This window comes from Mirounga leonina, unplaced genomic scaffold (genome assembly GCF_011800145.1).
Source record: "Mirounga leonina isolate KUSES-001 unplaced genomic scaffold, KU_Mleo_1.0 Mir_154, whole genome shotgun sequence".
Lineage (NCBI taxonomy): Eukaryota > Metazoa > Chordata > Mammalia > Carnivora > Phocidae > Mirounga > Mirounga leonina.
Window position 1 is genome coordinate 32171307 of NW_023270389.1, and position 26977 is coordinate 32198283.

Here is a 26977-nt window from a genome sequence, read left to right on the forward strand (position 1 = left end):
CCTTAGAACTTTCGACTCAAATGCAACTTTTGACTATTTTTTTTAAGCTAATAGGAAATGCTTTTTTTTTTAACCCAGTTTTTATTTAATCGTGGTAAAAAGCACATCATAAAATTTACCATCTTAACTCTTTTTAAGTCTACAGTTCAGTAGTGTTAATATATTCACATTACTGTGAAACAAATCTTCAGAAATTTTTTAACTTGCAAGCCTGAAATTGTGCTCCTTAAATAACTCCCCATTTCCCCTTCCTCCTGGCCCTGGAAACCACCATTCTACTTTCTATTTCTATCAATTTGACCATTTTAGATACCTCATATAAGTGAAATCATGCAATATTTGTCTTTTTGTGACTGGATTATTTCACTTAGCATATGTCCTCAAGGCTCATCCATGTTGTAGCATGTGGAAGAATTTCCTTCATTTTTCAGTCAGCATAGTATTCCATTGTATGTAAATAGCACATTTAGTTTATCCATTCATCTTTCTGTGGGCATTTAGGTTATCTCCACCTATGGGTTCTTGTGCATAATGCTGCTGTGAACATGGGTGTATCTCTGAGACCCTGCTTTCAGTTCTTTTGAATATATACCTGGAAGTGGGATTGCTGGATCATACACGGTAGTTTCATTTTTTAATTTTTTTGAGGAACTGCCATACTATTTTCCAAATTGGTCACTATGCGTCGCATTTTACAATCCCACCAGTAGTGCACAAGGATTCCAGCTTCTCCACGTCCCTGCTAATACTTGTTAATAGTGCAGAGATACCTCAGTGTGGTTTTGATTTGCATTTCTCTGACAATTAGTGTTGTTGAGCATCTTTTCATTTGTGTGTCAGCCATTTGTATGTCATCTCTGGAGAAATGTCTATTCCTTTGTCCATTTTTAGATCAGGTTATTTGATTTTTTTTTTTATTGTTGAGTTATAGGCGTTCTTTATATATTCTAGAAGTTCCCTTATTAGATATATGATTTGCAGATTTTTTTCTCATTCTGTAGATTAAATTTTAACTTTGTGGGCGCCTGGGTGGCTCAGTTGGTTAAGCGACTGCCTTCGGCTCAGGTCATGATCCTGGAGTCCCTGGATTGAGTCCCGCATCGGGCTCCCTGCTCGGCAGGGAGTCTGCTTCTCCCTCTGACCCTCCCCCCTCTCATGTGCTCTCTCTCATTCTCTCTCTCTCAAATATATATAAATAAATAAAATCTTTTTTAAAAAAATTTCACTTTGTTAATTGTGTTCTTTGCTGAACAAATTTTTCTTTAAGTTTTTGATGTAATCTCATTTGTCTGTTTGCTTTTGTTGCTTGTGCTTTTGGTGTCGTCCAGTAAATCATTGCTAAATATGAGATTTTTCTCTATGTTTTCTGTAGGTAGTTTTATAGTTTTGTATCTTACATTTAGGACTTTAATCCATCTGGAGTTAATTATGTATATGGTATAAGAAAAGGGTCCAGCTTCTTTCTTTTGTATGTGATTGTCTAGTTTTCCAGCAGCATTTGTTATAGAAACTGTTCTTTCTCCATTGATCGCTCTTGACACCCTTGTCAAAGATCATTTATCCATGTATATGAGGGTGTATTTCTGGGCTTTCTATTCTATGCCATTGGTCTGCATGCCTGTCTTTATGCTAGTACCACAGGCATTATTGTAGCTTTGAAATATGTTTTGAAATTGTGGGTGGGAGGGGGGATGCTTTTAATTTGGATATCTGCAGTCTTAAAGGCCATATGCTTCACAGGGGCACGGACAGTGATGTTAGATGGCTTCATCAATTTGTTGGACATAATTCCTCAGCCCAATTTTAGAATTGTCTAGTCTTCTTTCACTTAGGAGTGACCTAATATATAACTCTCACCATTTCTTAGTATTTGTTTCAATCCATTAACTACATTTTTCCTTTCTTAGAGTGGCTGTTTGATCCCTTCCATAGTTGAATGTGTTCCCATACTGTGCAGTTTCCACCCATAGATACCAACACCTGATTATAATTAATTAATAATTAGAATCTAATGTCTGTGTAGAGCCCATCCTTGGATGGTGAGCTGTCCTGAATAGCTGCATAAAGGGTTATCAGACATGCTATAAATTGTTCTTTCCACCAAAGGGAGTAACTTATATTCTAGTTTCCAATTCAGATAACTGAAATGATAAGTCTGGCCTTGGAGAGTGTGGCAAAGTGATTGTGTAGTTCTAGCACTGGTTATCCTACCAGTGGACTGACAGTCTACTTGACTTCTCTGTCTCAGTTTCCCCATAGTCATAAAAGTGGTACCTGTTTATCTGTTCTTATGGTTGTGTGAGCATTCATGAAGTGTTTAGAATGGTGTCTGAAGCCTAGTAAGTATTTGACCTATGTTGTTTTTGCTGGTAATTCATTATTAGAAGTAACAGAAATAGAGATATGTAGGGTACCAGCCTGTAGTGCTCCCAGGGCAGGTAGCTCTTCTTCGGCCACTTAGGCTATCGAGCAGTCCTGCTACCACTTCTCGTAACCTAATATTCTGTCGTCTCAATTGTCTGTACCTTAAAGCCATAATTATTCTGCGCTAAAAGTAGATATTTTGCTGCTTCTCCCTTTTTGTAAATTCCTTTGTTCAAGTTGTTACAAAGCAATACATTGTAAGGCATTTTGTTTATTTTAGGGTCTCCTTTTTTCTTTTATTTCTCCATATGGCCCACTGCTTTTTTCAAAATCAAGCATGAATTCTCTGGGCCGTAATCTGAGAAACATACCACATTTAAATTGCCTTTATATTGATTATTGAAGATCTGTGATAAATCAAACATGTCTGTGATCTTTATTTTAGGATTATATTCCTAGGAATTTTTGTTCCATCATATAAATATATATGCATGTCCACCTATCAGACCTTTCAATATTCCTGGAAGTATCTATACGCCAAAGAGAAGCATATCTTAAGTCTGGGGGATGTTTTATTTTCAGGATCAATTTGATTAATATTTAATAGATGATCTTCTTACAAACTTAAGTAATTAAGCTTTTGATTCATATTTGCTTTTTTTTTTTTTAGGAGCGAGACAAAGCTGCAAGAATTATTCAATCAGCTATAATCGCTTTCCTAACTAAACAACGATTGAAAAAGGAGATTAATGCAACATTGACCATTCAGAAATATTGGCGAAGACTCTTAGCACAGAGAAAATTATTAATGTTAAAAAAGGAAAAACTAGAAAAAGTTCAAAATGAATCAGCATTGGTTATTCAGGTATAGTATCCTGGTATTTTGAATTTAAAAAGTTTTAATGACATATTTAAGGAAGAAAGTAAAATATAAAGTTTTCAATTATATTTTAGGCTTTCAAATTTTTCTGGTACTTGAACAAATATTAAATACCTTCCTACTACCTCCAAAACTCTTTATTATATTCAGCATAAAGCTCAAACAAATTGAAATGCCTCCTCTTCTCTGAAGTCTAATTCTTTACCTCTTCTGTCTTCTTTGTTTTATATTAGAGGTTTATGCTCCATGGGACATGATGACATACTGCACCATTTTACTTTATATATCCACAGACTCAACCAAGCTCTTTGTTTAATCTCTACTATGGGTCCTGGAAACTTATTTTGGGATAAATGTGTGCACGTTTTCCTCTGTAGCACATTTAGTTGGCATATAACAAAATATTACCTATAATCTATAGGATGCCTATGTTAGTTTTCTATGTAGTAAAAAAAATTTTAACATATCTACTTTACATAGTAGACATATTCTTTATATCTATATGTTATTAGATCCTATTTTAATAACAACAGAGAGGTGTACTATTTAAATTTACCCTATGTAAATGTCATTGAAGCTTTACCCCATAATTTTATCTATTTTATAAATTTGGAAATTTTTGTGTCTGGCTATTACTATTGATAAGTGAAAGATTCTGATTTAATAAATTATCTTTTTTTGAACCTTTTTTTAATGTGAAATATTACATAGAAAATTGCACAGAACACATATGTAGAGCCTGATAGTTTTTCACAAAGTTAATACCCATGTAACCACTACCAGGTCAAGAAATAGAATATTGTCAGCTTCTCCGAAGCCATTTCGCAGTCCATTAACCCTTCCCTCCCCCACCCATAACCATTATTCTAATATATACTTTTTTTCTATACATCTTCTTTAAACACTATAATTTTGTCTTCCCTGTTTTTTGAATTTTATGTAGCTAGGTTCAAACCATGTAAATTCTTTATTCTACATTATTAAATTTGTGAGATTTATCAGTGTTGAGTGTAACTGTGGTTTAACTTTCAGTCTATAATATTTGTAATTTATTTATCTTTTCTATTGTTGATGGACATTTGGCTTTCCATTTGTGAGTTATTATGAGTAATGAATGCTTCTATGAATGTGCCTTTTGGTGTGAAATGTATTCACTCTGTTTGATATATACCTATGAGTACAATTCTTTGTTTTTTGAGTGTATAGATTTCAGTTTTCATAGATACTGCCAAAAAGTTTGTAAAGCAATTGTAATACACACCAGCTATTTATGAGTGTTCATGTAACTCCATGTTCAGGTAAATAAATACTTAGAAATTGTCTGTTTAATTTTAGCCATTCTGGTGGTTGTGTAGTAGTATCCTAGAGTAGTTCTAATTTGCATTTTCTTGATAATTAATAATATTGGACACCTTTTTAAATTGGAAATCTTCTCTTGTGAAGTGCTATTTCAAGTCTCTTTTTTTCAATTTTTCATTTTGATTGTCTTCTTGTGGATTTGTAAGAGGTGTTGAATATTCTGGTTATTAGAATTTTGTTGGATTTGGGTGTTTCAAATACCTTCTCCTAGACTGTGATTTACTGTTTTATGAAATGAAAATTCTTAATTTTCTATTATGGTTAGTGTTTTTTTGTGTACCATAATCCAAGGCCTTGAAGATATTCTTCTACATTATATCCTAAAAGCTTTAATGTATTATCTTTCACATTTAGATCTCTCCTGATTTGTATTAGGGACTATTTTTTCTTTTTTTATATATGGATATCCAATTGTTTCATTTGATTTACTGAAACAACCATCCTTGCCTCATTACTGTACCACCTTTAGCATACATCAAATATTCTTATATCTGTGCTTCTGTTTCTAGAATTTTTTTCTGTTCCATTGTTCTTTTTTGTCTTTCTTTAGGCCTTGTACTCTAGCTTTACATGAAATCTGATAACTAGTAGATAAGTCCTCCTTCTTTGTTTTTTTGTTTGTTTGTTTTTTTTAAGGTTTTATTTATTATTCTGACAGAGAGAGACAGCGAGAGAGGGAACACAAGCAGGGGGAGTGGGAGAGAGAGAAGCAGTCTTCCTGTGGAGCAGGGAGCCTGATGTGGGGCTCGATCTCAGATCGTGACCTGAGCTGATGCGGGGCTCGATCTCAGATCATGACCTGAGCCGAAGGCAGACGCTTAACCAACTGAGCCACCCAGGCGCCCCGCTCCTTCTTTGTTTTTTTAAAAGAAGTTTTTAGCTATTTTAATTCTTCTGCATTTTGATATACATTTTGAATCTGAAGTTTAAAAGTGTTGGAATTTGATTGAGATTTAATAAATACTGAACATGGTATCTATTCCCTATTTATTTTGGTCTTGTTTAAATGTCTCCTAACTTGGTTTTATGATTTGATGCAAGAGGTCTTAAATACTTTTGTTTTTATCTATATGATACATTTTTAAAAATTTAGATTAAAAAAATTTTAATTAACATTAATTAAAATTTTAATTTTTAAATTAGCACTCAGTAAAATAGACCTTTTTTGATGTGCAGTTCCATAAACTTAAACACCTGTACATATTTGTGTAATCACTACATCAGTCAGGTTACAGAACAGTTCCATCACCCAGAAAAACTTTTGCATGCTATTTGTGGTCATTCCTCCACCCACACCCAGCCCTAGGTGACCATAACTCTGTTCTCTGTTACCATAGTTTTGCCTTTTTGAGAATGTCACCTAAATGGAGCCATATAGTATGTAACCTTTTGAGACTCACTTTTTTTCACTCAGCATAATGCCTTTGAGGCTCCTTTAAGTTGTTGCATGTATCAATAGTTTGTTTTCATTGCTGACTAGTATTCTGTTGTATGGAGGTACCACAATTTAATTATACATTAACCTGTTAAAAGGTATTTGTGTTGTTCCCAGGTTTAGGTGATCTCATTTCTTTAAGGTAAATATTTATGAGTGGGATTGCTGGGTCATTTGGTAAGTGTATACTTAACTTGATAAGATAGTGGCAAATTGGTTTCTAAACTGCCTATATCAGTTTTCATTCCCACCCTAGTGCATAAGAGTTCTCATTGCTCCACATCTTCCAACACTGTGATGTCAGTGTTTTTTAGCTGTTCTGTTAGATGTGTAGTGGTATCTAATCTTGGTTTTATTTTGCATTTCCCTAATCACTAATGATGTATATGTTTTCAAGTGCTTAATTTTCTTTCTGAAGTATCTGTTGAAATCTTTTGCTTATTGTTGTAATTGAATTGCTTATCTTAATGAGGTTTGAGAGTTCTTTCCATATTCTGGAGACAAATTCTTTGTCAGTGATTTGCAACTATTTTCTCCTAATCTATAGGCCTTTTACAGAAAGTTTCCTGACCCCTGGTCTTGGTGAATGGTCTGAGTACTTAAAAAGAATATGTAATCTGTTGTTGGGTGAAGTGTTCTCTAAATGTTAGATCTATTTGGTTGATGATGTGTATTTAGTTCTTTTATATCCTGACTGATTTTCTGTTTGCTCTCTCAGTAAAAGAATAGTGTTTGAATCTCCCAACTGTAATGGGATATGTTTTTCCCCTTCAGTTCTTTGTTTTTATCATCATATATGTTGAAGCTCTGTTGTTAGGCACATGCACATTTGAAATTGTTCTGTTTTCTTGATGAGTTGGGTCTTTTATCATTATGTAATGTTCTTTTTTATCCCTCATAGTCTTCTTTGCTTTGAAGTCTACCTTGCTGGCTGTAATATAACTAACTACTCCAGCTTGGTTGTGGACTTGACTGTCATCTGGAAGTTATATTTTTTTCTTTCCTTTTACTTGTTAATTACTTACATGATTATGTAGGACATGAAATCTAGTCAGCATTTAGTTTTTATGTTTTGAAAATCTCTGTCTTTTGATTGGTGGTTTAGACTATTTATATTTCAAGCATTTATTGATATTTGTGAATTTAGGTCTATCTTTTTATTGTTTCTGAATGTTTCCATTCTTTCATTCTTCCCTTTCTCCTTTCCTGGCTTTTCAATTCTTTGAACACTTGATAGTGTTCCACTTTAGTCTGTTTCTTTCTATTTCCCTTTGTACAGGTTTGTTTTGTTTTGTTTTGTTTTTTGGTAATTGCTCTAGGGGTTACAGTATATGTAACTTTTAATCCGCTTAGAATTAATATTTCATTACTTAAAGTTGAATATAGAAAACTTACCACTATCTAAGTCCCTTTGTGCCCCATCTCCCACTTTTATGTTTAGTTGTCTTGCTTACTACATCTACATACAATTAAAATCACATCAGGGAATGTTATATTTGCTTTCAATCATAATAAATATTTTAAACAACAGATGAGAATAATATTCTATGCTGTTAATGCAGACGTTTATCATTTCTGTTGCTTTGCTTTATTTTTTTGTAGTACATTTTTTACAATTTATAAACCAATAGTGATTCATTATTATTAACTAAAGTCCATAGTTTACATTAGGATTCACTCTTTATGTGGTGTCATTATGTGTGTTTGATCAAATCCTGCCCTGAAAATCCTCTGTATTCCACCCCTCCTCACAATTCCTGGCAACCCCTGATATTTTTTACTGTCTCTATAGTTTTGTTTTTTTCCAGAATGTCCTGTAGTTTGAATCCATCAGTATGTAGCCTTTTCAGATTGGTTTCTCTCACTTAGCAATGTGTACTTAAGTTGCTTTTATGTCTTCTTTTGGCTTGATAACTTGTTTTTATCACTGAATAACATTCTATTGTAGGATGTACCTCAGTATTTTTTTTTTTTATCCATTCACCTACTGAAGGCTATCTTGGTTACTTCTAATTTGGGGCAGTTATGAATAAAGGTATTATAAACATCTGTGTACAGGTTTTTCTGTGGACCTAAGTTTTCAGCTTCTTTGGATAGTTACCGTGGAGTGGGATTGCCTGATCATACAATAAAACTAGGTTTGTGAGAAACTGTCTAACTGTTTTCCACAGTAGCTGTACCATTTTGCATTCCCATCGGCAATGAATCAGACTTCCTATTGCTCTACTTCCTGGCCAGCATTTGGTGTTCAGTGTTTTAGATGTTAGCCATTCTAGTAGATGTATATTGGCATCACATTATGTCAGTTTGTAATTCCCTAATGCTATATGATGTTGAGCATCTTTTCATATGCTTATTTACCATCTGTTTATCTTCTTTCATGATGTGTTTGGATCTTTTGTCCATTTTTTTAATTCTTATTGTCCATTTTTTATTTCTTGTTGAGTTTTAGGGCTTCTTTGTATATTTGGATACAAATCCTTTATCAGATATGTATTTTGCAAATATTTTCTCCTAGTCTGTGGCTTATCTTTTTGTTCTGTTAACAGTTTTTCACAGAGCAGACTTTTTAATTTTAATGAAGCCTGACATCAATTTTTTTTTCTTTCATGGATTATACTTTTGGCATTATATCTAAAAATCCATTGCCAAACTCAAAGTACTTAGATATTCTATTGTTATCTCCTATATGTTCTATGATTTTTACATTTTACATTTAGATATATGCTTTATTTTAGTTAATTTTTGTGAAAGGTAAAGAGTCAGTGCTTAGATTCATTTTTTTTTCATATGTTGTCTGCTTATTCCAGCATCATTTTTTGAAAACAAACAAAATTATCCTTTATCTACTCAGTTGGGTTGTTCCTTTGCCAAAGATCAATTGACTGTGTTGCATGGGTATACTTCTGGGCTCCCTATTCCATTCTAGTGATCTGTTTGTCTATTAGTTTGCTAATACCACACTGTCTCAATCACTATAGTTTTATAGTAAGTTTTGAAGTTGGATAATCTTGGTCCTCCAGCTTTCTTCCTCTTTAATAATATGTTTGCTATTCTAGGTCTTTTGCCTCTCCATTTAACTTTAGAATCAGTTTGCTGGTATCCACAGAGTAACTAGGTAAGATTTTGATTGAGATTGCTTTGAATTTATAGATTAAGTTGGGAAGAACTGACAACATTGAGTCTTCTACCCATGAACATGATGTATCTCTCCATTTAATTAGATCTTCTTTGATTTCTTTCATTAGAGTTTTAGTTTTCCTCATACAGATACTGTGTATATTTAGATGCATTTTGAAGTGTTTCTCTTTTTTCGCTAATAATGTTAATGATGTTATATCCTACAAATTTACTGTAATTGCTTATTAGTTCCAGGAGGTTTTTTTGTCATTTCTTTGGATTGTCTACGTAGATGATCGTGTCACCTGTGGACAAAGAAAGATTTATTATTTTTGTCTCTTGTATACCTTTTATATCCTTTTCTTAATACAGTAGCTGGGACTTTCAGTATATGTTGAATAGGAGTGGTGAGGGTACATCCTTGCATTATTCCAGATCTTAAGGGAAAAGCATCTAGTTTCTTACTGTTAAGTTTGGTGTTACCTATAGGTTTGAATCGATGTTCTTTATCATATTGAGAAAGTTCCTCTCTCTTCTTAGTTTGTTGAGGTATTTCTTTTTTAAATCATTTTTCTTTTTCAGCCTAGATAATTTGTATTGATCTTACAGTATATTCTTTTATCATCTTTATATTGAGCCATTCCAATGAGTTGGGTTTTTTTTTTTATTATTTTGATTATTGTGTTTTTCAGTTCTAATATTTCCATTTGGTTCTTATTTGTATCTTTGATGTTTTTACTGAGACTTTCTATTCTCCCATTAGTTTCAACTTTTGGAACATTTTTACATCTGCTGTTTTAAAGTCTTTGTCAGGTAATTCCAATGTCTAGGTCATCTTCATTGGCATCTGTTGATTGTTTTTTCCTATGCAAGTTGAAATTTTCCTTTTATTATTATGCCAAGTAATTTTTAATTACATCGTGAATATTTTTAAAGTTATGTGAATGTGGATATTTTAGTTTTATGAGGTGGTCTGCCTTGTTGGGTTCAGGCCACAAGTTCTTATCAACCTTCTATGGGTATGGCTTCAACATCAGTTCCTTTTTTAAAGCGCTTACAGTGATATTTGTATCAGTCCCATGTGTATGTCACCGAGTGGCCAGTTTGGGATCTAGGTGGTGTTGTGTTTCTTAATTCAATACTCAAAGGCTAGTCTGCTGTCAGACCCACACGTACACAGCTTAATGGTGAACCCAAGAATTCATAACATTAAGGGATTGCTTTCCTGAGCTATCCCTTCTCTTCAGTCTCCCTGGGACTCTGCAGGTGTGTTTAGGGCGGCCCTGTTTGGTTCTCTGGCGAGAAAGCTAAATCTTTGGTTACACTGGTATGCTGTGTTCTTTCTGTGACTACCCTAGCTGAGATGAAGCAAAGACTCTGTATCTTTAGTAAGAGGAAGTACAAAATATGGCAAACATTGTGGAGATAGGGAGAAATGAAGAATTGGAGCTATGAAAGCAATCTACCACAGATATCTATGGTGGAGAAGAAAGAGCACCTTATTAGATATTAAAATCTAGGCCCCAATATCAACTCTTGGTTGATATTGGCTATGTGACTTTGGAAAAAGTTTTACATCATAAGTTTTCTTTTCTTTAGATGAACAAAGAATGCTAACTTACTGTGTTTTTGTGAGAATTAAATGAGAGAATTATATGTAATGCTCTTTAGTAAAAGCTACTTAGTTTTAATAGACCCTAGCAGTGCTGCTAAATCTCTACTGTGATGAGAGGGGATGAACTTATCTCCCACGATCCATATCAACACTGACTGATGCTTCAGTAACAGCCACTGGTAACAGTATTCAGAACAAACGATTATCAGAGTGTAGAATAAACTATCCACACTGACACTTTGATTTTTGAGTTTGAAGGTTTCACAAACAAACATCTAGAGGGAAGAAAAGAAAAAGAATGGCCACTGCAACTCTGAATAGTATCTGCTTTACTTTTCCCTACTTTTTTGAGGCAGCTTAATAAAATACTTCACATTTGCATCAAGCTTACAGTTTTCAACACCATTTTGCATTAATATGCTTAAATATAGTTGGATAAATGTTTCAATTGTGCATCTCTCTTCATAGTAATGTGGTATATACTCATTATTTCTTATCAGGCTGAAGAGTAGGAACAAAATCACAATCCACACATAGTAAAGGAATAAGGCAATATCTGTTGGGGAAGACTTAGAGGGTTCCTGACTCTCCTCTCCTGTGGATAGGTGTGCTTGGACCAGGCACAGGCGCATAACAATGGGTATAGGGCTCCAGGAGACAGAAGTACCTAGCCCCTATCCTGTTTCACTTATATAAGAGAAAGTAAGCTGCAGTAGGGAATTCTCCCCCCACTCTTGCCCTAACGAAGGAGTTAGGGAATGTGGGTGGTATGGGAAGAAAGCAACCTTGGCTATTCAAGAGATAAATGGTTTATCACTTCTCATATCTTTTCAGAATTCTACTTTTTGACTATGTGTCTATAATTCCTAAACTTATGAAGAAGTAGTAATTTAATTCTTAATGAGAAATATGACTAAGAATGACCTAGCTCACTTGTTTCTCAGATTCCTCTGTTTATATTATTAGACCTGTGTAGGATCCCTCACGTAACACTCCAATCATTACAAGATAGTTTAGCAGCCTTGATATTAAGGGGAAAATACAAAATCCAAAGATACATTCATAGGAAATTACTTAGAATCAATAGATAGCAGAATATTACTATAGCTTTATTTTGACTATTTTCTTATATGTTATTCTATTAGAATATAAACTTGCTTTATATTTCTTTTGTCTCTGAAATACAAATGCAAATACAAATATAAATACCACTAGGATTGAGACAAGGATTTCTGAATTGGCTATAGCTATATCAATATAGAAACTAAACTACAAACAAAAGAGACAAGTATTTTCCAAAAAAATACTGTTTTTTAATTTAACATGTTTATTTTTAAGCAAAAGGTTAGAAAAATTAATACTTGCAGAGGTGTTGAGTATAGAAAGTTATGTGTTTTACTTTGTGTCCTTTCTTACCTTTTTCAGAGGTATTGGAGAAGATATTCCACTAGAAAACAGTTTCTGAAATTGAAATATTATTCAATCATCCTGCAGTCTAGGATAAGAATGATAATTGCTGTTACTTCTTACAAACGACATCTTTGGGCTGCAGTTACAATTCAGAGACATTGGTATGCTTATTTAAGAAGAAAACATGATCAAGAGAGGTATAAGATGCTAAAGTCATCATGTCTCATAATCCAATCTATGTTCAGAAGATGGAAGCAACGTAAAATGCAATTACAAATAAAAGCTACAATAATATTGCAGAGAGCTTTTAGAGAATGGCATGGCAGGAAACGAGCTAAAGAAGAAAAATCTGCTCTTGTCATACAATCATGGTATAGAATGCACCAAGAATTACGGAAATATATTCACATTAGATCTTGTGTTGTTATCATTCAGACAAGATTCCGGTGTCTTCAAGCGCAAAAGTTATATAAAAGAAAAAAAGAGGCTCTACTGACCATTCAAAAGTACTACAAAGCCTATCTGAAAGGAAAAACTGAGCGCACCAGCTATTTGCAGAAACGGGCTGCGGCCATCCGACTGCAGGCCGCTTTCAGGAGGATGAGAGCTCGCAATCTACATAGACAAACCAGAGCTGCTTGTGTTTTTCAGTCCTACTGGAGGATGAGGCAAGACAGATTTCGATTTCTAAACCTTAAGAAAATTACTACCAAATTGCAGGCGCAAGTAAGAAAACAGCAACAATTACAGAAATATACGAAGGTAAAGAAAGCTGCCCTTGTAATTCAGATTCATTTTCGAGCCTATGTTTTAGCAAAGGAAGTTCTAGCATCTTACCAGAAAACACGTTCTGCTGTCATTGTTCTACAGTCTGCATACAGAGGGATGAAGGCCAGGAAAAGATTTATTCACATCCTCACATCCATTATAAAAATTCAGTCATGTTACAGAGCTTATATTTCCAGAAAAAAATTTCTGAGACTAAAAAGTGCTGCAGTACAGTTACAGTCAATTGTCAAGATGAAACAAACTCGTAAACAATATTTACATTTGAGAGCAGCGACGCTGTGTATCCAGCGACAGTACCGGTCCACAAAAATGGCCGCACTAGAGAGACGAGAATACACGCAGATGCGGGAATCCTGTATCAAACTGCAAGCTTCTGTTAGAGGTCACCTGGTTCGGAAGCAGATGCGGGTGCAAAGACAAGCTGCTGTCTCACTACAGTCTTATTTCAGAATGAGAAAGACACGGCAGCACTACCTGGAAATTTATAAAGCAGCTGTTGTCATTCAGAACTACTATCATGCACACAAAGCACAGATCAGTCAGAGGAAGAACTTCTTGCAAGTCAAAAGAGCTGTTACTTGTTTGCAGGCAGCTTACAGAGGTTATAAAGCACGCCAGCTAATCAAACAACAATCTGTAGCTGCTCTTAAAATTCAAACTGCTTTTAGAGGCTATAGTAAAAGGAAGAAATACCAATATGTGCTTCAGTCCACTATCAAGATTCAGAGATGGTACAGGACATACAGGACTGTTTGTGGTGTTAGAACGCAATTTTTAAAGACCAGGGCAGCTGTGATTTCTCTCCAATCTACTTTTCGTGGCTGGAAAGTTCGAAAGCAGATCAAAAGGGAACATCAAGCTGCAGTGAGGATTCAGTCTGCTTTTAGAATGGCCAAAGCCCGGAAACAGTTTAGATTGTTAAAAACAGCCGCATTAGTCATCCAGCAACATCTGAGAGCATGGACTGCAGGAAAGAAACAGCGCATGGAGTACATCGAACTCCGTAAGGCAGCACTGACACTTCAATCTGCATGGAAGGGAAAAACAGTGAGAAGGAGGATTCAAAAGCAACACGCATGTGCTGTCATCATGCAGTCATACTGTCGAATGTATGTGCAGCAGAAGACGTGGGAAATCATGAAAAAAGCTGCTTGTCTGATTCAAATGTATTATAGGGCTTATAGTGTTGGAAGGAAACAGCGTCAGTTGTATTTGAAAACCAGAGCAGCTACAGTCATTTTACAGTTATCTTTCCGAAGTATGAGAGTAAGAAAAAAAATAAAGGAGTGCAACAAAGCAGCAGGCACCATACAGTCCGCATATAGAGCTTACAAAACCAAAAAGAACTATGCAACCTGCAGAGCTTCAGCTGTTATAATTCAGAGATGGTATCGAGGTATTAAAATTGCAAGCCATCAACGTAAGGAATATCTTAATTTCAAGAAGGCAGCAGTTAAAATTCAAGCCATTTATAGAGGTATTAGAGTAAGAAGACAAATCCAACACATGCATGTGGCAGCCACTGTTATTCAAGCCATGTTTAAAATGCATCAAGCAAAAATGAGATACCATAAAATGAGAACAGCCGCTGTCATAATTCAGGTAAGATACAGAGCACATTGTCAAGGTAAAATTCAGCGTGCAAAGTACTTGACAATTTTGAAAGCTGTTACTGTTCTTCAGGCAAGTTTTAGAGGAATAAGAGTTAGACAGACTCTCAGAAAGATGCAAAGTGCAGCCACACTCATTCAGTCATATTATAGAAGACACAGAGAGCAAACCTATTTTAGTAAGTTAAAGAAGGTAACAAAAACAGTACAACAAAGGTACCGGGCAGTGAAGGAAAGAAACGTACAATTTCAAAAGTATAACAAATTAAGGCATTCTGTCATACGCATTCAGGCTGGTTTTAGGGGGATGAAAGCTAGACAACATTTAAAAATTATGCATTTAGCTGCAACTCTTATTCAGAGGAGATTTAGAACTCTCAGGGTGAGAAGAAGATTCCTGTCTCTCAGGAAAACTGTTCTTTGGGTGCAGAGAAAATATCGTGCAACTGTTTGTGCAAAGCATTACTTCCAACAATTCCTGCGGTTACAAAAGGCGATCATTAAAATCCAGTCATCATACAGAGGATGGATGGTAAGGAAAAAGATGCAAGAGATGCACAGGGCTGCTACTGTCATCCAGGCAGCTTTCAGAATGCATAGAGCATATGTGAGGTATGAGGCCTTGAAACGTGCCTCAGCCATAATCCAGCAGCAATACCGAGCGAACAGGGCTGCAAAGCTACAGAGACAACGTTCTCTCCGACAGAGACATTCTGCTCTGATCCTTCAGGCTGCTTTTAGGGGGATGAAAGCTAGAGGACATTTGAAAAATATGCATTCCTCTGCAACCCTTATTCAAAGCAGGTTTAGATCTTTAGTGATGAGGAAAAGATTCATTTCCCTCAAAAAAGCTGCTATTTTTGTTCAGAGGAAATATCGGGCCACCATTTGTGCCAAGCATCACTTGCACCAATTCTTGAAATTACGAAAGGCAGTCATTACAATCCAGTCATCTTACCGAAGACTGGTGGCAAAGAAGAAGTTAGAGGAGATGCACCGGGCTGCAGTTCTCATCCAGGCCACTTACAGAATGCACAGAGCATATGTTACATTTCAGACTTGGAAACATGCCTCAGTTCTAATTCAGCAACATTACCGAACACACAGGGCTGCGAAATTGCAAAGAGAAAATTATGTCCGACAAAGACATTCTGCTTTGGTCATTCAGGCCGCATATAAGGGAATGAAGGCAAGACAACTTTTAAGGGAAAAACACAGAGCTGCTATCATAATACAAAGCACATATAGAATGTATAGACAGTATCTATTTTACCAAAAGATTCAGTGGGCTACAAAAGTAATACAAGAAAGATACAGAGCAAATAAAAAGAAAGCTCTTCAACACGATACCATCAAGAAAGCAGCAACCTGTATTCAGGCAGATTTCCCGGACTTGATCATGAGGAGACAGATTCAGGAACAGCATCAGGCTGCCACTATTATTCAGAAGCATTTTAAAGCCTCCAAAATAAGGAAGCGTTATCTCCACTTGAGAGCAAAAGTAGTTTTTGTTCAAAGACGATACAGAGCGCTAACTGCAGTGCGCACCCAAGCAGTCATTTGTCTACAGTCTCCATACAGAGGTTTTGAGGTGCGAAAGGATATCCAGCATATGCACCTGGCTGCCACACTAATTCAGGCAGTCTACCGAATGCACAGGGCCAAACTTGATTATCAAGCAAAGAAAACTGCCGTTATTGTTATACAGAATTATTATAGGTCATATGTCAGAGTAAAAATGGAAAGAAAAAGACTTTTAGCAGTTCAGAAATCTGTACTAATTATTCAGGCTGCTTTTAGAGGCATGAAAGTTAGACAGACACTGAGAAACCTATCGGAAGCAAACGTGGCAGCCATTGCCCAGCAATCTGCATTCTGCCCTCACAGAATGGAAACTCCGCATGGAGCTGTTCACAGCTCGGCACTAAGGATTCAGAAGTGGCATAGAGCTTCTCTAGTGGCTTGTTCCCAGGAGGCAGAGTATCCTCAAAGAGGGGCTGCAGTAACAAATCAAAAAGCTTTTTGTGAAATGGTCACAAGAAAATTGGAAACGCAGATGTGTGCTGCCCTGCGAATTCAGTCCTTCCTTCAGATGGCAGTGTATCGGAGAAGATTTGTTCAGCAGAAAAGAGCGGCTGTGACCCTCCAGCAGTATTTCAGGACATGGCAAACAAGAAGGCAGTTTTTATTGTATAGGAAGGCAGCAGTGGTTTTACAAAATCACCACAGAGCCTTCTTGTCTGCACAACATCAAAGACAAGTGTATTTACAAATTAGGAGCAGCGTTATCATTATTCAAGCTAGAACAAGAGGATTTATACAGAAACGGAAGTTTCAGAAAATTAAAGATAGCACCATAAAAATCCAGGTACTTGTATATTTAAATGTAAAGCTTGAATTATTTCTTTAACCAATACTTGTTAGAATTTGTAAAATTAATTTAAGCAGGTCATAAAGAATAATACTTCGTTTATGTGACCATTTCATTTATCTTCCAAAACGGAACATTTTTGAGAATGGGAAAAGGGCACTAATAATAATTCAGCTAATACAACACAGAACTGGAATTCTTTTGAACATGATCACTCTATGCTTAATGCATTTCAATAGGTGTTAATTTTGAGGATATAGTTTGATAAATGGGAGTTCTCTACGGAGTAAAAAATTTTTTTAAGTGAGAAATATATGCTAAGGTAAAGGGAGATTTGGCAAAATTTAGGCCAAATGGTATAACTTTATTCCCTACCAATCTGTTAATAAGACCACTTTAAGCTAGATAGACATGTGTACTTTATTCAGAGCATTTAAACTTTTGGTTTCCAAAGCAATTTTATATAATTTTTTCACTATATTATTATTGTTATACATAAAATATATATATTCTATATAACAAAAATATTATATCTGCATTTCTTACACACATACATATATCAGTGGGTGAAATATGAAGGAACTGAGAAAGGTTAAATAAGTTGCTAATGTCACACAAGGAGAGGCAGATCCAGGAATTGAATCTAGGTACTTCAGCAATTTATTTTCTACCTGTTCATACCTGGGCTTTGAACCTTGGTGTGATATGTTGGTATCTTGTTGGTTTGCTGTTGAACTTAGATATACTGTTTTCGTTCAGCAAATAAATGTCCAGTGCTGGCAATGTGCTCAAATGCTATCATGGTTGATTGGCATAAACAGATATACTTAGTTGCTGTCCTTAAAGCACTTAACTGAGCAAGGAAGCTTAATTATAAAACAAAATGAGAGGTTTATGTTGCTGGGAACATAAAGAAGGGAAACCTAAGTTAGTCCCAGTGCTCAGAAAAGGCTTCCCAGGACAAGTGGCATTTAAGTTGAGATGTTAAGCCAAAGGATGAATTAAAATAGCCCAATAAAATGTATCCCATGTATGCAGCTGTAAGCGATAACACAGAGTTCAGAAATGAGAGAGCGAGTATGTGTGGTGGAGTATAGAGAATGACAGGAGACTAGGCTGGCAGTACTGGGAGTGAGATCGTGCATAGCTTTGTAAGACATAGACACAAGTTTAGTCTCTTCTACTGGATTAAAAGAAGTTCTAGAAGAATTTAAAAAGGAGAAAGCCAGAATCATATTTTTATTTTTAAAAAATGACTCTGGCAGGAATGTGGAAGAGGGACTGGAAGGGGAGCGGAGACCAGCCAGGAGGCTATTGGCATTAGGTCAGGCGAAAGATAGTTTAGTAAGGTGTAGTGACAATGGGATTGTGAGGATTAGTTTGAGTGGAAGGGGTAGTATTTGCATTATATAGAGCATGAACAAGCATCCAAGCCATGTGTATGGCTTAAGTAACTCAGCAGATGTTACCATTCTCTGACATAGGGAGTGAGGAGAGGAGCAGATTGGAAGATTGATGATGAGTTCAGTCTGGGGTACATGATGAGGTTGAAGTACCTAACAGATGTCTCAGTTGAGATGTCTAGCAAGGCAGTTGGCTGTGTTTGTCTAGAGTTTGGAGAGTAGTACAGATTTCAGAATTTGACTTCTACATTATTGGCATACATGTGATAATTAAAGTCATGGGGATGATGGGATCAGCCAGGAATAATGTAGAAAATGAGTAAAAGAAGAGAGCCTGCCTGGAACTCAACCCTGAAGAACGTCTACATTTGAGAATACTGAGAGGAGAAGCCAAAACATGGTAGTAAGAGAGAAGAAGCAAAACTGAAAGATTTATGGTATCAAGAAACCAAGGATTGAGGGAGGAAGAAAAGAATGCTCAAATTCCAAAGCTGCCAAGAAGTTAATGTTTGAAGTATGTTAATTGGATATATTAGTTAGGGTTATATTCAACTGAAATAACAGAAAAGCCAAAATAACAATCTTAGGAAATTTTGGCTATTTTTCTCGTATATAATTAAATTTAAAAATTATATTTTACACATTTTGTTTTTAACATATGATCAGTGGTCTCAAACTTTAGTGCACATTGGAATCACTTGGAATTTTTAGAAATACTGATGCCTGGCTCCCGGTGTGAATACCAGTATGTTGATATTCAGATTAGTTTACATAAAAACCACACATAAATACTTAGAGGAAGTTAAGGACATCACAAGAGTAATTTTGACATTCATATAATTCTTGCCTCTCAGCTGACTTTGGATCCTGATCCCCATGTAAGGCATGGCTGCAGTATTTGTTTTAGGTATTTTGGGGTCAAAAAGACTCGGGTTCGGATCTTGACTCTGTTGCCTTCTGGCCATGTGGTATATAATAGGTCTCTTCTTCCTCAACATCAGTTTCTGTTTTGTAAAACAGAGATCTTAATCATTTCATGAAATATTTGTAGAGAAAAAATAAGTTTCCACTTATTACCTGTGCATCAATAAGTTACTAAATTTCTCTTGATTTACTCATCACTAAATTAGGTAATGATATTATCTACCTATGGTGTTGTAAGGACCTACAGCGCTTAGTACAATGCTAACAGCTTAATAAGTTGTATTTTCACTTAAACATTTAGTCAGCCTCAAGGTCACAGAAATTGGAAAAACTGATAGTCCTCTGATAGAGAGTTGCTCTCAGGAATTTGCTGCAACCTGGACACAAAACCCAGGATATATGTGAGGGAGGCAAAGTGGGAGGTGGGAAGGATTCCTTTCCTTCCCAGGAAGTAGAATAGTCAGTGTGTTCCTTTTCCTTCTGTTCTTCCAAATGGATTGAGATAGTGAGGACAATGCACATATCTGGCTTTTCAGACATTGTACATATATTACAATTTAGAAATATTTGTTAGGGTTATATTAGTCTTAGCTCTCAGGCAGCCACAGGTTATGTGTGATAAAGTACATAGTAGGTGTTCACTATGGTGAGCCCATCAGTTTTCAGAGGGCTCAGAGGTGTCAGGAATGAATGAGCCTAATCGAAAGAAGAGTCATTATATGACTATATTTCTGCAATTGATTTTTGTCTACCTAACCAATCTTACACTAGCTGTCTTTAATACTGATTTTTTTTCAATTTACAAGAAAATATATCTCATTGCATATTTGTTATATTTATGTGTTTCATAGGCTATGTGGAAGAGCTATAAAACCAGAAAATATTTACATAAAGTGAAAGCTGCCTGCAAGATTCAAGCCTGGTATAGGTATTGGAAAGCACGTAAAGAATATCTAGCTGTACTAAAAGCTGTTAAAATCATTCAAGGTTGCTTCTATACCAAACAGGAGAGAACACGGTAATATGTGATAGCTGTTGGCGGGGGGGCAGGGGGGAGTGTGTGTGTGTGGTAGCCAAGTCTTTATATAAAATAATAGTGCTTACTGATTTTTCTTTTAAATATTTGCTATGCCTAACTTGTATGGTTTGTTTTGTTGGTGTTATCGCCATTAATGAAACAAAGTATATCTCTAAGACTGTCTTATTTTTTGAGATAGAGCCTTGATATAATTCAGTAAAAAGTACTTAAAGTTGATTTGGTTTCGTATGGGGATGAGGGTAAGGGGAAGTGAATAAAATAATCCAGGAAAATATTGGTTTCCTTATTAGTGCATTAGTCCATTTTGTTTGTCAGTTTAGCTACTGGTAAAATTTGTTTTCTCACTCATTTTTCTTTTCTTTTCTTTTTTTTTAACTTAGCCCCCACACTCTTTTACCTTAATGATGAAGACCTAATTACCAACTTATTTATGTTCATTGTATTTTCCTATTCCTTGTTCATTTCTTTGAAACACCTTTTCTAAAGCTCTTACCAGGTTATCGATATTATTTTTTATTTCATAGTGTAAGAATTTTTCTTCAGTTATCAGAATTGATGAATTATTGTATCAGTGGTGGTTTTAAAGATTGTTTTAGGAGAACACACTAGTGTTAGAAGAGTTTCTTGATAGATTCCATGGGTAGAAGCTCAGGGCTTACCATATAAAGATATAGTTGCTGCTATCAGCTGTTAAGGACCAGTATCTAAGTTTCCTGTTCCAAAATGCTGAATTTTTCTTATTAATGCTCAGCTTTGTTTTCTAAGAAATGTGGCAACATGTAAGTTAAATCCATTCTCAATTTTTATGTATTACACCACGTTGACACCTAAAGTTTAATCTCTGGCCCTCACTTTCTAAGTTTTTCTCCAGTTCTACTTACAGAATATTTCTTTTTAAATATTTACATGATGCCTAGCTTTCCTTTCAAACAAGTGTCCATTTCTCATTTGCCTGATGCTTTTCTAATCTCCCAAGTTCTCTTTGTGACCCCCTCCCGTCTGCTCAATGACTCAATTGCATATGGACTCAGATTTTATACTCTGCCATTATTTCTACCCACACCCCCTTTATCTAGGCTTTGTCTAGGTCTACATAATTGTGCTTTCTTTTGATCCTGTTCAGAATTCTTTCTCAGTCTAGAAACTCATATTTCTTACCCCTGGAATATTGCCAGTATTGCTAATTGCAAAACTTCTTTTTCATTGTGTCAGTTTAGGGTGTGTGTATGTGTATGTATAGAATTCTAATGGCTACAATTTAAATATAAATTATACTTTTCCACTTTCTTTTATTCTCATCTTTCTTATATTTTCTTTCTCTAAGATTTAGTGGGGGGGTGGGGGGGTGAGGTGTACAATACATATTTATTGAGTAGATTAAAGACACTTGTAATTGCTTTCCAATAACTACTTTTTAGGTTTCTGAACGTGAGAGCATCAACAATTATCATTCAGAGAAAATGGAGAGCTACACTTGCTGGAAGAATAGCTCGTGAATACTTCTTAATGATGAAAGTAGGTGCAGAAAGAAAAAACAGCTCCTTTGCAAAGAACTATTTTAGGAAACAAAAATTGTTTTTTGTTAACTATACATTTTAAACACATCATTGCAGTTAATTAAAAATTGTATTCACTCATAAAAATACTTTTTATGAATGCTTTTGTTTGTATATTTATAAGATATTCTCAAATCCAAGTTTGAAGTAACTAATTTTAGAGTAAATAATTTATTTGGAGGAAGTCCTAATAGATGTAGCATATTTTGTCTACTAGAAGTCAAATCTTAATAATATGTTCTTTAAACTGCAATTGGTGATCTATTAAAAATATTTAACATCAAAGTTTAGAATAGCTGCAGTACGTATAGCCTTTTATTAAAGAAATCAAAACTAAAATTCTACTTATAAATTTCAACATTCATGTAATATTCACTATTATTATACAGCCATTATTATTATACCTACTGGTGTATATTTGCTAATTGGATTCTCATAGTCACCCTCTGAAGTAGTTGTTATTAGCATACCTATTTTACAAATGAGGAAACTGAGGTCTAGAGAGATAAAGTGACTTGCCCAAGGTCATTCAGCCAGTTGGCGGGGGAATCTATGTTTTAAAGCAAACCTAGTTCCCATTTTAATTTATATACTTCTTCAGGTGTCTTAGAATTTGGTTGTCGAGATGTTATGTAATTGAAACTGAGATGTGCTAGTTCTAAGATGTTCTCTATGGTCCTTGAAGCAACAAACAGCTTCCCTGACAGCTGTTTACAATGCCCATTCTGTTCTTTACGTTGCTAGCATTTTTATTAAGTGTATCTGTCCTGTGGTAGTATTAGTCCTTTTCTCCCTCACAATGAGAGGTATCAAGAAGATGAGAGGGAAAGAGCACCAGATATCTATTGACCTTGGCTTGCCCCTTCATAAAAATTTAATTTTTAGCTGTAGACCTATATAGGTTTAGAAATGATACACCATCACCTTTTCTTGTATATGAAATATGACATTCTTAAGCTAAAAATGTAAGGAAAAATCACAATTATACCATCTCATTTTACATGGAGAAATTCAGAAACCTCCAGTGGGTTGAAATTATTAAGCCTTTCTATTAATGCCACTTCCACATTTTTCCTTATAGAGACATCGAGCTGCTTGTTTGATCCAAGCGAATTTTAGAAGATACAAAGGAAGGCAGGTTTTTCTTCGGCAAAAGTCTGCTGCTTTGACCATACAGAGATATATACGAGCCAGGAAGGACGGAAAGTGTGAAAGGATAAAATATGTAGAATTAAAAAAATCTGCAGTTGTTCTGCAAGCACTAGTGCGTGGTTGGTTAGTAAGAAAAAGAGTAAGTATTTATAAGTAGAATATCTCAGTCCTATGAAATGAAACTGTTTGATGTTGAAATGTGTTAAGAAATTTTAGACTTTGGGGAATAATTTCAGAGCAAATATAACCATTAACTTGAATTTATTCAGCTTCTGCAGAGCCATGTAACAAGATCACTGTCTGCTATCGAGTTTTGTTCTTTGAGCCTGTTTCTCATAGATGCTCACCAAAAATGCAAACTAAATTTTCTCTTGTAATGAATCTTAACAAAGGAACTAAAAGAAGAGTGAGGGAAGAGCTCCACACATGGAGGAGGTTGTGATTCAGGTAGCCATATGCTACCACCAAGCAACTCTTTGAGGTGTTGTGAGCTACCATTCCTGTGATAACTTCCACATCTTCAGCAAGAGAGAATCCTCTGAGAGAGTTCATGATGTTTTTAGCATCCAATATATGAAGCACTGGCAAAGACAAAAAAATTTGAAATGAAAAAGGAAATCTTTTATATTGTGCTCATTAAATATAAATTGGAAGTCTAAAGGCCCACTATTGAGAGGTTCTGCTACAGGAGTCTTGTGCTAGATTTGTGCAAGACTGCCTAATAACTGGAGAAATCGATTCGAATAAATTTGTCTGACTTACTGTGACCATCTCCAGTACTGTAATTTGTTTTGAGTTTAGTATTCATATACTTCTCTCATTATAGTTAGTACATTCAAAGCTCTAATTAGCTGTTTTGTGTAGCCTAGTTAAATTAAATACTGTTCTTTAGTAAGGTGCCCACAATATAATTTTGCTTTTTATACCTTGAGTTAGGGGTTACACATGTGGAAATATTGTATAGTAAAGGATTATAATCACTTTGAGTTACAATGTAAATAATCTTAATAATTAAAAGTTAACTTATTGCTAATTTACATAATTTGGTATTGAGGAAATACAAAAATAAACATTGATCAGTTGTCTTAAGAGTCAAATATATGGTTAATTTTTTATTTCTCTTTTAGATTTTAGAACAGAAAACCAGAATTAGGCTTCTTCACTTCACAGCGGCTGCATATTATCACCTGTCTGCTTTTAGAATTCAAAGAGCATATAAACTTCACATGGCTTTGAAGAATGCTAACAAGCGAGTTAATTCAGTCATCTGTATTCAGGTTAGCTTTTCCTTTGCAGCAGTGAAACTATGTGGTATAATTTTTGTTACAAATTTTCTATCTTAATAAATAATTTCCAAATACCTTATGCTAAGGTCATATAATATGTAGCCTTTTGCTTATAGGATGACGTACTTAGGATGGCTTGATGGGTTAGAAATAGGTTGATGTTTTAAGGCACAGGAATAAAGCTATGAATTATTTTCTGAAATAATTATACTAATTTATACTCATAGCAAAGTCTGAGGGTACCTGTTTCTCTACATTCTTGCCAACACATAGTGTTAAAGACTCTGATTTTTGCTATTTTGATGAATGGGAAATTGCATCTCATTTTTGCTTTGGATTTCCTTTGATTGCCAGCAGTTTTAAAAAATGTTTCATGTGTTGGCTATTCAAATTATTATCTGTGTATTGTGTGCTTTTTCATACAGTTTGCCCTTTCCTCTTTTGGATGTTCTTTTTTCTTATGATTTATAAGCTTTCTTTATGTATTTTGGATATGAACTCTCTTTACATACATTAACATATACTTATATGTAAAATATTGAGTGAGAAAACAAACTGCAGAATGACACATACAGCTTGCTAGAATTTGAATACGTTGTGAAATGAAGGCTCTGTTGTACAGGGTTAAATTCACACATGCCCAATGAGGACTGGAAGATTTGCACCCAGTGGAGTGGAGAAGTAATGCCACTGGGGAGGGTTGAAAGACATTTCAATATAATGTTCTGTTTATTTCGTTTGTGTATGTATGTGTATATATGTATTTATTTGTTTTAAAAACCTGAAGTAAAGAAAATTCCTATATGTTTTAAACAGAGATGGTTTCGAACAAAATTACAGCAAAAGAGGTTTGCTCAGAAGTATAATAACATCATCAGAAGTCAGCATGAAATTCAAGAATGTCTGAGCCAGCAAAATAGGGCTGCATCAGTAATACAGAAAGCAGTACGCCGTTTTCTCCTCTGTAAAAAACAGGAAAAATTTAATAATGGAATCAGTAAAATTCAGGTAACTGGAAATATTATGATGTTAGTTCCAGACTTTGGTTCATAATTCACCTACATGATATCTAACATTTTAAAAACACAGTCACATTTTAAAAAGCTGAGGTTTGCCAGTTGAATAACTCATAAATACTATATCATTATTAAGCCCTTTACTTTCAAATTTCCCTAGAGACATTTAGGATTGAGGTGAAAAAGTATTTTAGCATTTTGTATAGATTTAGACATGTTAGGTCAACGAGTGATGCTTCAGGTTATATACAGGAATATTATATATATTTCTTTTTATAAAAATTGGTTTAACTATTAGAACATGAATTGAGGTTTTATTTGCAAAGTGTCTGATTATATCTTATAAATTTACTGAAAATACTTATTTTGTAGAAATAGATGTAGATATAAGTTCAAAATATCATGGGGTTAATCTTAAAATTACTGTGTTTTGTCTCTTTAAGGCATTATGGAGAGGATACTCTTGGAGGAAGAAAAATGATTGTACAAAAATTAAAGCTATACGACTAAGTCTTCAACTTGTTAACAGGGAGATTCGAGAAGAAAACAAACTCTACAAAAGAACTGCACTTGCACTTCATTATCTTTTGACCTACAAGCACCTTTCTGCTATTCTTGAGGCTTTAAAGCACCTAGGTTAGTTTTTCTTAACAATAGCTTGTATAAGGTTAGAAATGCCTTTTTACCTTTGAGTGTACAAAGAATGTTATAATACGATATTAGCTAAAATTTCATTTTGTTGCTGTGAATTTATCTCTCTCTCTCTTTTTTTTTTTTCCCCTCCTTTCAGAGGTAGTTACTAGATTGTCTCCACTTTGTTGTGAGAACATGGCCCAGAGTGGAGCAGTTTCTAAAATATTTGTTTTGATCCGAAGTTGTAATCGCAGCGTTCCTTGTATGGAAGTCATCAGATATGCTGTACAAGTCTTGCTTAATGTCGCTAAGGTAGTTTTCCATTTTAATAATGAATTGTTCATTGGTCAAGAAATCTGACCCAGCAAATTAAGTTCATGCTTGTTCACCACTAAAACTTAGATCGCCCAGTTAGAATTCATTTATGTGCAAGAGTCTTAGGGGGGAAAATGTTTACTCTGTTAACATAATTGTACATAAAAACACTAATTTTTTATGATTTTATTTTTTCTGTCTTTATGATATTAATAACAATGATTACTAACATTGAGTACCTCCTACGTGCTAGTGTTTTTCATGCATCATTTAATTTTTCTTACAATAATCCTCTCGGGCAGTTCATGTTGTTATTCTGATTTTATAGAGAAGGAATAATAATCCTTATAGAAGTTAAGTCTCCTGCCTAAACACTTGAGTGTGATAAGTGATGGAGCTGAATTCAGATCCATTTTTGTCCACCTCCAGAGCTGGTGTTCTTGTCCACTGCATTGTATCAAAACAATAGAACCTCTTATAATCATGTCGGGCAAAACATGATGAAGATATTGCTATCACTTAGTCACCCTGTATGTAAGACTCTATATAGGTATTAGCATTTAAGATTTTTGGCTTTGGACTGGTAGCAGATATCTGTATAAACTGTAATGCATGCATTTAAAAATACTGAGATGACAGATTTGTCTTCCCCACCCAACCCCTTAGCCACAACTTAGAACACTTGACCTGATATTTTCTT

The 26977-nt window shown here is 34.9% G+C and overlaps 1 protein-coding gene across 2 annotated transcripts in view; it reads left to right on the forward strand.

Annotated features, from left to right (window-relative positions):
- ASPM (assembly factor for spindle microtubules) overlaps positions 1-26977 on the forward strand; it is a 69095-nt gene that overhangs the window by 30336 nt on the left and 11782 nt on the right. For both annotated transcript variants that reach the window (XM_035010398.1, XM_035010399.1), the window contains exons 17-25: positions 3035-3229; positions 12199-16950; positions 20132-20298; positions 21738-21834; positions 22957-23166; positions 24155-24304; positions 25130-25321; positions 25773-25965; positions 26120-26274. In XM_035010398.1, the coding sequence (XP_034866289.1) occupies positions 3035-3229; positions 12199-16950; positions 20132-20298; positions 21738-21834; positions 22957-23166; positions 24155-24304; positions 25130-25321; positions 25773-25965; positions 26120-26274 (6111 nt within the window). The remainder of the gene's footprint in view (positions 1-3034; positions 3230-12198; positions 16951-20131; positions 20299-21737; positions 21835-22956; positions 23167-24154; positions 24305-25129; positions 25322-25772; positions 25966-26119; positions 26275-26977) is intronic.